Source organism: Leptonychotes weddellii, chromosome 7 (assembly GCF_054177405.1).
Source record: "Leptonychotes weddellii isolate Sample4059 chromosome 7, ASM5417740v2, whole genome shotgun sequence".
NCBI lineage: Eukaryota > Metazoa > Chordata > Mammalia > Carnivora > Phocidae > Leptonychotes > Leptonychotes weddellii.
Window position 1 is genome coordinate 124,221,011 of NC_138375.1, and position 13,735 is coordinate 124,234,745.

Below are 13,735 nucleotides of genomic sequence, written 5' to 3' on the forward strand. Positions count from 1 at the left end.
AGCTTATAGTTGATGAATGATTATCATAAATGGAATATTTATTCAATTCAGTATCGCTAGACATTGAGTTATCACGATAATGAATGATCACAATATCCTAATCTGATAGTTACAACTGAACCAGTAACAGTCAGTTTATTTAGTTTTTCATACTTACCTACTATACTCTTTTCTGGAGCTGGTGGTACAATATAACCAACATGTAAATACTTGCTTGCTAACTTGCTATGCAAACCGAGAAAGTCACTGAATCTTCTTTTCACTGAAAATTCACTCTTACTGAACATGGACAGAGAAGTCTACAAGTGAAGAAGAGGTATTTCAAATTCTGATACTAAGCAGTTTTTTAGAAGTTAGTATCACATATAACCGTGAACATACACACACACACACACACACACACACACACTCTGGTTTACTTTGCAAAAGAATGCACAGTAGCTAACTAATGTGTTGATAAATTTCTAACCGAAAAAAAAACCTACATTACCCATTTTTTTTTTCTTACAGAAAATTAAAAAGAAAAAATGTTTGCTTGATTCTATCCTTGACTCATCTCATCAACTCTAATTACATTTATGTTAATGACTCTTAAATCTTTCCCTCTGGCCCAGATCTCTGAGCTTCAGTCCAAGATATCAAAATGCCCAAGGGATACTTGCACTTAAATCTTGCTGCCACCTCAAATTCACCACATCTCTTGCTGGAACATAACCTCCAAGTGGGAAGGGTACCTGTTTGTATTGTTTACTACTAAACCTTCATGCTTGGAATAGAGCTGGACCCCATGGTAAGTGTTTAATAAATATTTCTTCAATGAATTAATAAATCTCACACCCATCCAAACTGTGCCGCTTTTTCTCTGCGATCCCTGACAACCACGGAGATCCTCTAGTCAGTGACTCAGGCATCTCTCCTTCACTCCTTACATCCAAGCCCTAATGATTCTACCTCCGCCTACACAACTCAAGAAGCCATTACTCTAGATTCAGAATCAAGTCCTTAGTATAAAATATTACTTCTCACAGCTAAGACTGCTGTAGATCTCTCTCTTGTTTTAAGATCTAAGGCCTACAATCCTTTAGGAACTGCAAAGGAATTCACTGGAAATCCTGACCTCTACTTTTTGCTCCCAACTTAGTAGTCGGCGAGATCTTTCTAAAACAAAAATCCAATTGTGCCACATGCTTGCTGGAATCTCTTCAAATACTCTCCATTATACTAAGGATAAAGCCCAAATTCCTTAATGTGGCTGTTTATAATATAGGTAGGCTACCACCAAACAATTTTCAGTAGGCACCGCTTCCTGCAGATCCTAGAAAGCACAACGTTTTCTTGACACCTCACTTTTGTAAAAGCAAACCCCTTTGCCTGGAACGAGCATTCTCCTTTCTCCGTGTCCTGTTCCCCATCACTTTCCCCTACCTTTGTCTATATTAAGTCCCTTCCTGCATACCGTCATATAATACTTTACCTCTACTTTAGAGATTATTACACTTAACAAACTGCTCGTTAACTCACTGTAACTACTTATTTAAAATCTCAATGGATGGTAACCTTTGTAAAGACAGGAAATCCTTATACCTTAATCGCTGTTGTAAGCTCATACTACATATAGGGCTCACTATTTTTTTAAAGGAGCAAAGACTCACCTTTGTTGTTACTCTATAAGCCATGTAAGCATTCATGCCATCACCTATAAGAAAAGTCAAGCAATACTATTAAAAACAATAAGCTTAACCACCCACACAAAAAGGTATCTAATGTGAAGTAATATGCTGACCGACTTGTGATTATCGATTCATAACGTGTACATATATTAAATCATCACAATGCACATCTTAAATATATAAAATTATTTGTTAATTATAAACTCAATAAAGCTGAAAAAAAAAAAATAAAATGAGAAATGAAAAAGCCCCACAAGCTTAAAAATAAAAGTATTTTAATACTTAACACTGCACTTAATAAAGAAAAACAACATATTAACAACCAAGGTACTTATCAAAAAGAAGCAAATTTAAAGTATAGTAAATATTGACCCACCAACTTTCTCTGGATCTGATACACCAATTTCTATATCAAAAACATCTCCATTTGCTTCTTCTTCAATCTAGAAAAGGTAATTTTTTTGATGTTAAAGATTCCACTTTATATTACTGTTATAACACTAATAACTTCAATTTTTACCATCTATCTTTTATTAGGGTCACTGTCATAACAATTTAAAAAGCCACTCAGCACTCTGTTTCTGAAAAACAATAAAGCTTTCACATTTCCTTGACAATATTTAAACAAAAACAAAACACACATATACACATATACAAAAGGATCATCTGGAGAAGTTACAAAAAGTCTTGTTTTCTCACAACTCCTCAGATTTAGTCTTCTATAGGAATACTGAAGAATTTTTTTGTTGCTGTTCTCTAAACTGAGTCTTCAGATTCAGATCATTAAACTAACACCTTAATTATTTTTAATATTAGCACTTTTCAAAGTTGTTATCTCTACTCTTTAATGATCAGGAGGTAGCTATTACTTTTGCCGGTAGAACCCTACATATCTGTAGAAATAACTACACTTAGAATCTTTAGCATCATGATTTCTCTAATAACCCAGTAAACACATGCTCTTCTTGAAGCCAATGAAAGCATTATAAAGTTCACTGAAAAAAGCAGTAAGGAGGAAAAACGATAACCTCGTGAGACTGAAGAGAAGCACTTTTTAATGCCATTATAAATAAGCAATCCTAGGGGCAGCTCTGTAGGGAAGTCTTATTATTCTCAAGAAGAGAGCATGGAAATTGTTAAATACTAAAACTATTCTGGAGTAATATTAATAGCCTAAGGCTATCTAAAAGAAAATGAGTTTTTCTAACCATAATCTTTTTGTACATAATCTTTTTCTTGTACAGATTTTTAAGTAACTAAACCTTATTTGAACTGTAACATAAACTATATAAATCCTAAGTATACAGCTCAGTAACTTTCACAAACACCATTATTCACAGAAAGGCCCTCTTGTGCTTCCTCTCCACGCCCAACCCATCCTGTACCTTGCCAACATAACCACTAACATTTACTGCATGATTCAACAAATAAAATTAATGTCACTTTATTAAAGTTTTTAAGGCACTTTCATACATTTTCTCATCTGACTAACACAGAAACTCTGAGAGTCATAAATAAGCATCATGAGATCACAAATGATAAAATCCTTAAGAAGGAAAGTAATGTGCCCAAGTCACTGGGTTAAAATGTGATAAAGATAAAATTAGAAGCCAAATCAGCTGACTTCCTTAGTCCAATACCTTTTCCCCAAAGTGTCTAAAGGCTTTGATTAGAGATGACTAATAGGAGAGTGATGCTGGGTGGGGGAACAAAAGCTTACTAATTACATATTAATTTAGAATACAAACATTTTCCCATACCTCCTCCCTGGATCTATCGAAGATCACAGGAGCAGACATACTCTTTGATTCAATTCTGGGAGCAATGAGTGTAGTAGGGGTCACAGGTGTGACTGCAGGAGAAGGTTCTGAAGACAGGATAGGTTCCCTTTCTGGACTATCCAGAGAAACTTCTTCTGTGGCTTCTAGATACAAATTAAACAAGTTAGTTTAGGACACTGATAACAAACCCCAATAGTCTATTTGCAGTTAATGAGTTATGAAAAATATTTTTAGACTACCCACAAAAAATATCACAATAAAGTTATTTAAAAATACTTGTTATAAATAGTTTAATGAATTCTTCCTTAGTTGTTCATCAATACTTTAAAACCAACAGTGACTTTGTTGATTTTAGGAAGAATTACAGTAAGTCAGCTTAATTATCTATACTAGTGGTAGGGATAAAGCTAGTAGGAAAGCAATGATGTGGATAATTCCACATTCATTTGTGCTGGGTTTGTAATGTATCTTATGCTTGGGGTAACTTACCTTTCAAAATTGTTTATTCAGGCTAACATGATTATTTTATACATACAAACACAAATTTTATGGCAATAGGCTGCCCAGAACAATCCCAGCTGGGATTAAAAATCTGTTATGGAAAATCCACAAAGCTAGCCATCTAAAGCAATTAACTGCTAAAGATTACTGAATATTAGTTGAAGACATGAATATGACACAAAGCAAACAGCTGTTTAAGTTTTAATTTAAAATGCTCATCCACTTGAAAGATCTAAAATTAAACATATTCAAAACCAAATCAAATCAATAAACTGTCTACAAGCTATGTAACATTGTGCTAGATGCAATGGAGAAACACAAAGAAATGTAAAATATCATACCTGCCCTCAGGGAGTTTATAATCTAGTTGGGAAAATAAGACACAAGTATGTGGAATGTTAAATAATAATAAAAGACAAATAATAGCCAAGAGAACAATAAAAAGAATGTTACAAGATATTTAATTGCTATATGAACTACAGAACAAACACTACAATTTGAGATGGGAGACAATACTTTAGGCTGGGGAAATCAGCAATAGTTAATGAAACTGATCTGAGAGGATCTGAATGGGTAGACAAAAAATGGGGAAGGAATTCTAGGAAAATGAAACAACAGCACAAATAAAAAGCAAAACCAGAAAAATGAAAATTACATTCAGTGGCCATGAAGAAAACCACAGTTCTGTGGGATTATAGAACTGATAACAAGAAAAGAAAGGCAGGGCTGTAAGGGAAACAGAATCAGACCAGTGGTTTCTAACCTGAGGTTCTTAGATTCCCAGAGGTTTGGGAAGGTAGTAACGGCAGTCAGTGATCCATTTTAATACCTCAAAAAGTATAGCAGTAACAACATATTTACCTGAAATAAGGTAAATAGTGTTAACATTTACATTTAAATGTAAACAGGTCAACCTTTTATCAATCTACTCTTACTGGTTTTCTCATGTTAACGAGATCCTTACTTGACATAGCTCTCTATATTTTTATAGTAAACCAGAAATCTTTCCAAATGTGGTAACCAGAAGGAAAATAGATGATAGATAAAATAGACAATTAGACAATAAATGACCCTAATGTAAAAAACTAAAAGCCTTCAGGCAGTTAAGACGGCTAGTATTTATTCATTTTTTAAAGAAATGAAACCAATGAGCAACGTAAGAAAGTAAGAAAGCAGTGTATCAAAGCTAGGAGGTGTGAGATCTATTATCTACAAACAAGCAAAACAATAAGCAGCAAACAAAAATAAATCTAAAATTCTCTAAAAGAGGTACTGCTATTGGCAACAGACCCAGAGTCAAAGGGAAAGGCATATTAACTTTGCTGATGTATCAGGACAGATAAAGTAACTTTAAGTTTTCAATCACATTTTACTTCACTGATAACAGATTTTGCATTCTTTGCAAGGACTCTGATAGGCTGTTTCAGAAATAGTAAGAAACCTCAAAATAAGAAAAGCTAAATATGAACTAAGTAGCTAACCTAGAGGAGGAAAATGAAAATGGATATTTAGATTTAGCATACTAATATAGAGTCTGCAGCTTAAAGTCTTCTCATAACTTTTAGCTAAGTAAACTAACATACTACAAATTCACAAATCTTAATTTAAACCAGACCTGAAGGTTCCAGGAGATGCCCCACAGGTTTTAAGTATAAAGATGAACTTTTCCTGGGAAGAGATACTTTGAGGACAAGTATAAACTGATGATGTCAATGCCAGGGAAGAAATATTTCACTCATAACCTAGATACCAAAGAATTTTTTTAAACAAAGGAATACTCATTAAACTTACAATTTGTATCATTTGCTGAAGTATGTAAGTGAAGTAAGCTAAGGACTCTGGCAGAAACAAGACTTAAAAGTCCAGGACCATTTCAACATTGGCAATTTGCTCACCCTCACTTACTCCTCTATGATCCTTTCTTGATGTTCAGTAAAGCTTAGTGTGAAGGATGTAACAAATAGTGGAGGGGCTGTGTAGTCAAGCCTATTTGGTGAAGGCTCTCCAAGTAAACGAGTAACAGTAACATGTCACACTCAAATTTTCTGGTACCATGCCTAACAAAAAAGTACCTGAAATGCTACCCAAAAGGTACCAATACTATCTAATCTTTTCATGGTTTTAAAATCAAAATGGCTAGATCCTTAGAGCAATATTGATATTCTCTCCTCTAATATAGGGGAAATAAATTAAGCACATGTTATTATTACCTGACAGTAGTCTTCACCATCCTGATAACATATGCTACTCTTTATTATGATTTCTAAGAATCATACTCCTCCATGGAGGAATGACATACATGCTTAAAGGCATTAAAGTAAGAGGCAAGGATAGTATTAATCCATTCACATAAAAATGACCAGATTAGGTCTTAGAACACCTAATGATGTCATTTTGAAATACACCTGAGTTTATTTATTTATTTTTTTAAAAGATTTTGTTTATTGGACAGAAACATAGTGAGAGAGGGAACACAAGCAGGGGGAGTGGGAGAGGGAGAAGCAGGCTTCCCGCGGAGCAGGGAGCCCGATGCGGGGCTCGATCCCAGGACCCTGGGATCATGACCTGAGCCGAAGGCAGACGCTTAACGACTGAGCCACCCAGGCGCCCCTACACCTGAGTTTAAGATAAAAGATTAAACATAAGAGGCGCCTGGGTAGCTCAGGTTAAGCATCTGACTCTTGTTTTCAGCTCAGGTCATGATCTTATCATTGTAAGATCGAGGCCCTCCCCATCCCCAAAGTTTCTATGTTTGTAGATAGCAAAGGAAACAGAAACAGATGACTATGTTTATTTTTCAGTCCTCGTGTCTTTTTTATTTTATTATTTTTTTAAGATTTTATTTATTTGTGAGAGAGAAAGAGGGAGAGCGTGAGTGGGAGGAAGGGTAGAAAGAGAGAGGGAGAAAATCTTTAAGCAGACTCCTCGCTCAGTGTGGAGCCCGATGAGGGGCTCAATCTCATGACGCTGAGATCATGACCTGAGTCAAAACCAAGAGTTGGATGCTTAACCAGTTGTCACCCAGGAGCCCCCTCCCCTTTTTAAAACAAATACTAACACTGGCGACCATAACTGAAAGACAGTATTTAGTATAGATTGCCAGGTAGAGTAAAACATGGAAAAGATTTTTCTAATCAAGTCAAGTGGGCAAGTATCTTTGTACAGTCCTCACTTGGCAAACCGATCAGTTGTGCATACTGTTAAGAAAAAACAACAAAACCCTCACATAGCTCTGTTTGCTTCAGCATACTCCTTATGTATGAATTCTGAGATTTCAAGGTGAAAGGGTCTTTTATGAAATGGATAATTTGGAACTTCTATGTATAACTCTATACTATTAGAGGATTACACACAATTTTAGATTAGTACCCACTAAGGAGAGAAAGCACTCATGTCATCTTTTAGTTTAACACATAAATGCCATAAAAAAACTTTTAAGGGCTGCCTGGGAAGAAGTCCATAAAAGAAAACAAAAACGAATATTACAACTTTGGTTAAACTGTAAGTTGTTAGGTAGCTACTAACTAAAAAATAAATGGGAAATATGAATGGTACTTGGTATGGTATTTTAATTTTTCTGACATGATGAAATACACACATTCATCTGCAGCAAAAACTTTTTGTAAAACTAATCAAGCAGAACTCACATGGACTTTTGTCACAGAGAATCGTATCTTCAAACATACTTATATAAAAAATACAGAATGGTTCAAATATGCAACTACTATAAAAGCTGATAACACATTATTGAATTTTAACCCAGTGAAGACCAGTTCAGGTAAATTAAGTTGTTAAACAAAGATTTACTACTTTAATTTTTTGAGTAATTAATTCCAAAAAAGATTTGCCTTTCAATATCCAAACATTAACTTTTACCCAAGTAAGTTTTAATGTTAAAGTAGATATAACTGTTTTGAAGAGAATGCAATTTTTTTTTAAAGGTAGGACTACACCAAATCCTGCCCAGGAAAATTAATTCCTCAACCATCAATTTACTCACCCAAAAGTGAATCAAAATACAACAGGTGGTAAATACTGAAGTATTTTATTAAAACAAAGAGATTTTAACTGACTTTAAAATCCAGAGTTTAATTTTGCTTGTGACACCTGTAACAAAGATTACAATCACTGGTATTTCTCAAAGTATGAATGCTACAACCATTAGTTTTTTAAGTGTAAGTACTGATCAAAACAACAAATTATAATATGTGATTTATTTTCAAATGCTTAAAACCAGAAAGGACTACATATTTACTTCTCTCAGTGGTCTATATTTTTCACAAAGTGATCTAATTGGAAATTTCCTATCCTTCCAAGTTGGTAAGAAGAGCTACCACTATACCTTACACAAAATTTCAGTTTTTCAGGTATTTAGAGAATATCTTGTAACAGGAAATAGTAGACTATTACTAAAAAAATTAAAGATATCCATAATTACCTGCAAAAAGATCTTCTCTGTCATCATCTAGCACCACCTCTGCAGGTTTTGGACCATTTGAGTTTGGACTCACATCTTCTGTAGGAAGACTAGCTGGTTCTGGAGATGATGGACTTGACTGTTAAAAAAACAACAGATGATGGATTAGCAGGTTTAACTGTTATAATTACATCTCTCTACATTATAGAAATAGAACATTCTCTTGATAAAAAGGGAAGAAAGAACAAGAACAGCTATTCATAGTACCTCCTCTAAGGGTAAGAATAAACCCAAACCACATTTTTATTCATTTTCCTTCTTAACAAAAAGTCACTTAAGAGTAAAAAAATCTTTTCTAGTCAACCCTTTAGAGATACTAATTTGTCATGTTGAGTTATAATTAACAAAAATGTAATGTTTTACAGCCATATATAACACTGATTATTTTACAATAGTAAAAAAATCAGATCTTGAAAACATGTTGCATGTATAGTAAGTTCAAAGTATTCCTTTACTGTTAACAGAAAAGTTTAACAGTAGCTGAATTAAGTCTACAATTATAAAATTTTCATGGTTAAAACTAAAAATATGCCCTTTTCCCAAACACTTATGTTTCAACTGAATTTAGGGACTGTTTCTGTACTTCTTAACCCTAAAGTATAATGAGTAACATAAGAGAATCTAGCTTTATTATAGTTTTCTTTTAGCTTTATTATAGTTTTCTTATAATAGTTAAAAACCAATATTTAAAAAAAATCACATAAAAATGACAGTGTGTATGTCAAAAGTGTACAGCTAGATATTTTCACAAACCAAACACGCCTGTGTAACCAGCACCCAGATCCAGAAAGAGTATTATCATCAACCCCAGAAGCTCTACTCCCATTCTTATCCTCTCCCTACCGAAGCTTCTATCAGCATGCATTAGTGTTCCCTGTTTTTGTTCTTCATAAAAGTGGAATCATGCAGAACATATTCTTTTGTTTTTGTTCTTGATGTTATGTATTCAAGATACTTCCACAATGTTGTGTGTAGTAACAGATCACACATTCTTGTTGCTGCAAAATACTCCACTGTGTAAATACACCTCAATCGATCCATTCTTTTTTTTTTTAAAAAGATTTTATTTATTTATTTGAGAGAGAGAATGAGAGAGAGAAAGAGCACAAGAGGGGGGAGCAGGAGAGGGAGAAGCAGACTCCCCGCCGAGCAGGGAGCCCGATGCGGGACTCGATCCCAGGACTCCAGGATCATGACCTGAGCCGAAGGCAGTCGCTTAACCAACTGAGCCACCCAGGCACCCTCGATCCATTCTATTATTGATGGACATTTGAGTTTTGTACTACTATCAATAACGCTTGTATAAACTTCCTAGTATATGTACCTTAATAAAGGTGAACAAATTTGTGTTTGGTATATATGAGTAGAATAACTAGATGACAGGTAGGTGAACATTCTGCTTTAGCAGATAATCTTCTAAAGTGGTTGCATATTTTACACTCCCACCAGCAACATATGAAAATATCAATTGCTCCACGTCCTTGTCAACATTTTGATAACATTCCATCTTTTCCATTTTAGCTATCATGGTGGTATAAAATATATCTTGTGGTTTGAATTTGCATTTCCCTGATGAACAGTGATGTTCAGCAATTTTTCATGTTAAATGGCCAAATGGTTAAATATCTTCTCTTTTAAAAAAGGTTTTACTCATTTATTTAGAGAGAGTACACACACGCATATGGATAGAGGGGGAGAGGGAGAGAGAGGATCTCAAGCAGACTCCACTGAGCACAGAGCCCGATGCTCAATCCCACAGACCTGAGATCATGCCCTGAGCTAAAACTAAAAGTCAGACACTTCACCAAGTGAGCCACCCAGGCACCCCTCGAATATCCTCTTTTTTGAAAAGTGTCTTCAAGTATTTTGCCCATTTTGCTATAGTTCTTAGTGACTTGTACGAATTCTTTATGTATTCTGGATACAAGTCCTTTGCCAAAGATGTATTTTCTCCCAATCAGTGGCTTGTGTACCCACTTTTTTTTTTATTAAAACTTTTATTTTTAAGTAATCTCTATACCCAATGTGGGGCTTGAATCTACAACCCTGAGATCTAGAGTCAAATGCTCCACTGACTGAAGCAGCCAGACACCCCTTCCCACTGTCTTAATAGTGGACTTTGATGAATGGAAATTCTCCATTTTACTAAAGACAAATTATCAGTTTTTCTTTTTATGATTAGGAAACTTTTTGTAGGACAGTCTTTTGAAGTCATTCCTAATTCTTAAGATTTTCTCATTAGCTTTTTAAGTAAACTATCCTCTACGGCATAATGACATTTCTTCACAGCTTTCAAAAAGTTTTAATTCTTTTTAGAGAGAGAATGCGAGTGGGAAAGAGAATCTGAAGCAGACTTCATGCTGAGCACAGAGCCCGATGTGGAGCTTGATCCCACAATCGTGAGATTACAACCTGAGCTGAAACCAAGTCCAACGCTCAACTGACTGAGCCACCCAGGTGCCCCCAGTTTCAATTCTTTATAGAATTTATTTATTTTTTTAAAGATTTTATTTATTTATTATTTGAGAGAGAGAGATTGAGAGAATGAGTAGGAGGAAGGGCAGAGGGAGAAGCAGACTCCCTGCCGGGCAGGGAGCCTGATGTGGGGCTCAATCCCAGGACCCTGGGATCATGACCTGAGCCAAAGGCAGAAGAAGCTTAACCACCTGAGTCACCCAGGAGCCCACTCTTTATAGAATTTAAAGGAGAGGTTTTTGTTTTTTTGTTTTTTTTTTTTTCCTCTCAGGAGTTCATTCTTACAGTCCCAAACTCTCACAAAAGTGGGACTCCACTTACCATAGCAATTTCACTTGAAGGAATTTAAAAACAACTAAGCTTATACATTTTTCTTCTGGAAGATGTTCTGATAACCTCAACCTCACCTCTAGCTGAGTCTGGTTAGGTGAATGGCCTATATGCTCCTATAGAATATCTACTTCTCCTATCATAATTTCTCTTACCACACTATAATTATTAACTGTTTATTGATTACAAACTCTATAATTTGTTTACTAATTTTTTACTCAGTTCCTGGCTGCAAATGCTCAGTGACTGTTAACTGAATTCCAAGAAAATAATTATGAATATGCCTAAGAATTGGCCCCAAGTTCGTCAATGAGATTATCTATAACACTGAAAAATTTGAAATAGCATAAAGCACATTTACATAAAAATGTAGCAGAGTAGTTTCAACAACCAGGCATGATAAAAACTCTCAGCAAACAAAAACAGAGGGGAACTTTTTCAAGTTGAGAAAGAATAGTTACAAAAACCTACATCAACTTTTTTTTTCTTTAATAAGCTCCACAGGACGCCTGGGTGGCTCAGTCGGTTAAGTGTCTGTCTTCGGCTCAGGTCATGATCTCAGGCTCCTGGGATAGAGCCCTGAATCAGGCTTCCTATTCGGCGGGGAGCCTGCTTCTCCCTCTGCCTGCCACTTCCCCCTGCTTGTACAGGCATGCGTGCACACGTTCTCTCTCTGACAAATAGAGAAACAAATAAATCTTTAAAAAAAAAAAAAAAAAGTAAGCTCCACACCCAATGTGGGGCCTGAACTCACAACCCTGAGATCAAGAGTCACATGCTCTATCCACTGAGCCAGCCAGATTCCCCCTACATCAAATTAATGGTGAGAAACTAGAAGCTTTCCCACTAATATCAGGAACAAAACAAGGATGTCAACTGTCACCACTGCTTTTCCACATTGTACTGGAACTTTTAGTTAATGAAATAAGACAAGAAAAGGAAATTAAAGGTAGACAGATTGGGAAGGAAAAAATAAAACTGTCTTTGTTCAGAGATGACATCAGTGTCTAAGAAAATCCAAACAAAAAACCCTCTCAAAACTAATAAGCACTTATAGCAACATTGCAGCATACAAGGTTAGGAAACAGAAGTTAATCACTTTCCTACATAGCATCAATGAAAACAGAATTTCAAGTTAAAAACAGTAACATTTATATTAACACCCCCAAAAATGAAATACTTAGGTATAATCTAAGAAAATATGTGCAAGATCTATATGAGGAAAACTCCAAAATTCTGATGAATGAAATCAAAGAGCTAAATAAATGGAGAGATATTGCATGTTCATGAATAGGAAGACTAAATCTTTTAAGATGTCCCTTCTTCCCAACTTGATATAGAATATTTGATGCAATCCCAATCAAAACTCCAGGAAGTTATTTTGGGGATATCAATAAAATGATCCTAAAGTTTATTCAGAGAGGCAAAAGACCCAGAACAGCCAAAAGAACACTGAAGGAAAAGAACAAAATTGGAGGACTGAAGCTACTTGACTTCAAGAACACTTGACTTCAAGCGTATAGTAATCAATATAATGTGGTAACAGATGAATGGGAACAGAAAAGCCCTCAAACAGACCCACCTAAATAGTCAACAGATCTTTGACAAATGAACAAAGAATAATAGAGAAAAAATAGTCTCTTCAGCAAACAGTGTTGGCCTAACTAGACATTCACCCGCAAAAATATGAATCTGCACAGAGACATTACACCCTTCACAAAAATCAACTCAAAATGGATTACATACCTAAATGTAAAGCACAAAAGTATAAAATTCCTAGAAGGTAACAGGAAAAATCTAGATGACCTTGGATTTGGCAGTTAGTTTTTAGATACAATAACAAAGGCACTCTTACATTAAAGAATTGATAAACTTCATTAAAATTAAAACTTTTTGTGAAAGATACTGTCAAGAAAATAAAAAAACAAGCCACAGACTGGAAGAAAAATAGAAACATGTCCCACATCATATATCATCAGGGAAATGCAAATTAAAATGAGATACCACCATACCTCATGATAGTGTACCTATACACCTATTAGAATGGTCAAAAATCTTTAACTCTGACACCACCAAATGCTGGCAAAAGGAACTCTCTTTCACTGCTGGTGGGAATGCAAAATAGTACAGCTAGCTTGATAGTTTGGCAGCTTCTTGTAATAACTAAACATACTCTTTAATCATAGAGTCCAGTAATCACTCTCTTTAGTGTTTACCCAGAAGAGCTAAAAATTTATGTACACACAAAAAAACAGGACCTGATGTTTACACCAGCTTTATTCATAACTACCAAAACTTGGAAGCAACCAAGATATCCTTCAGTAGGTTAAGAGGTAAGTAAACTGGTGCTTAACGTCAATGGAATGTTACTCAGCACGAAAAAATGAAATGAGCTATCTAGCCATGAAAAGACAGAGAAAACGCAAATGCATATTACTAAGTGAAAGAATCCAGTCTAAAAAGATTACTTATCATATGATTCCAACTATATGATATTCTGG

The 13,735-nt window shown here is 35.1% G+C and overlaps 1 protein-coding gene across 3 annotated transcripts in view; it reads right to left on the bottom strand.

Annotated features, from left to right (window-relative positions):
• The window catches only part of SNX2 (sorting nexin 2), a 35,379-nt gene extending 26,847 nt beyond the window's left edge, over positions 1-8,532 (bottom strand). For all 3 annotated transcript variants that reach the window (XM_081827180.1, XM_081827182.1, XM_081827181.1), the window contains exons 1-5: positions 8,391-8,532; positions 3,431-3,594; positions 2,047-2,113; positions 1,653-1,696; positions 158-299 (exon numbers count right to left, since the gene is read on the bottom strand). In XM_081827180.1, coding sequence (XP_081683306.1) covers positions 158-299; positions 1,653-1,696; positions 2,047-2,113; positions 3,431-3,469 — 292 coding nt within the window. In that variant the 5' untranslated portion in view covers positions 3,470-3,594; positions 8,391-8,532. The remainder of the gene's footprint in view (positions 1-157; positions 300-1,652; positions 1,697-2,046; positions 2,114-3,430; positions 3,595-8,390) is intronic.
• Positions 8,533-13,735: the final 5,203 nt, after the last annotated feature.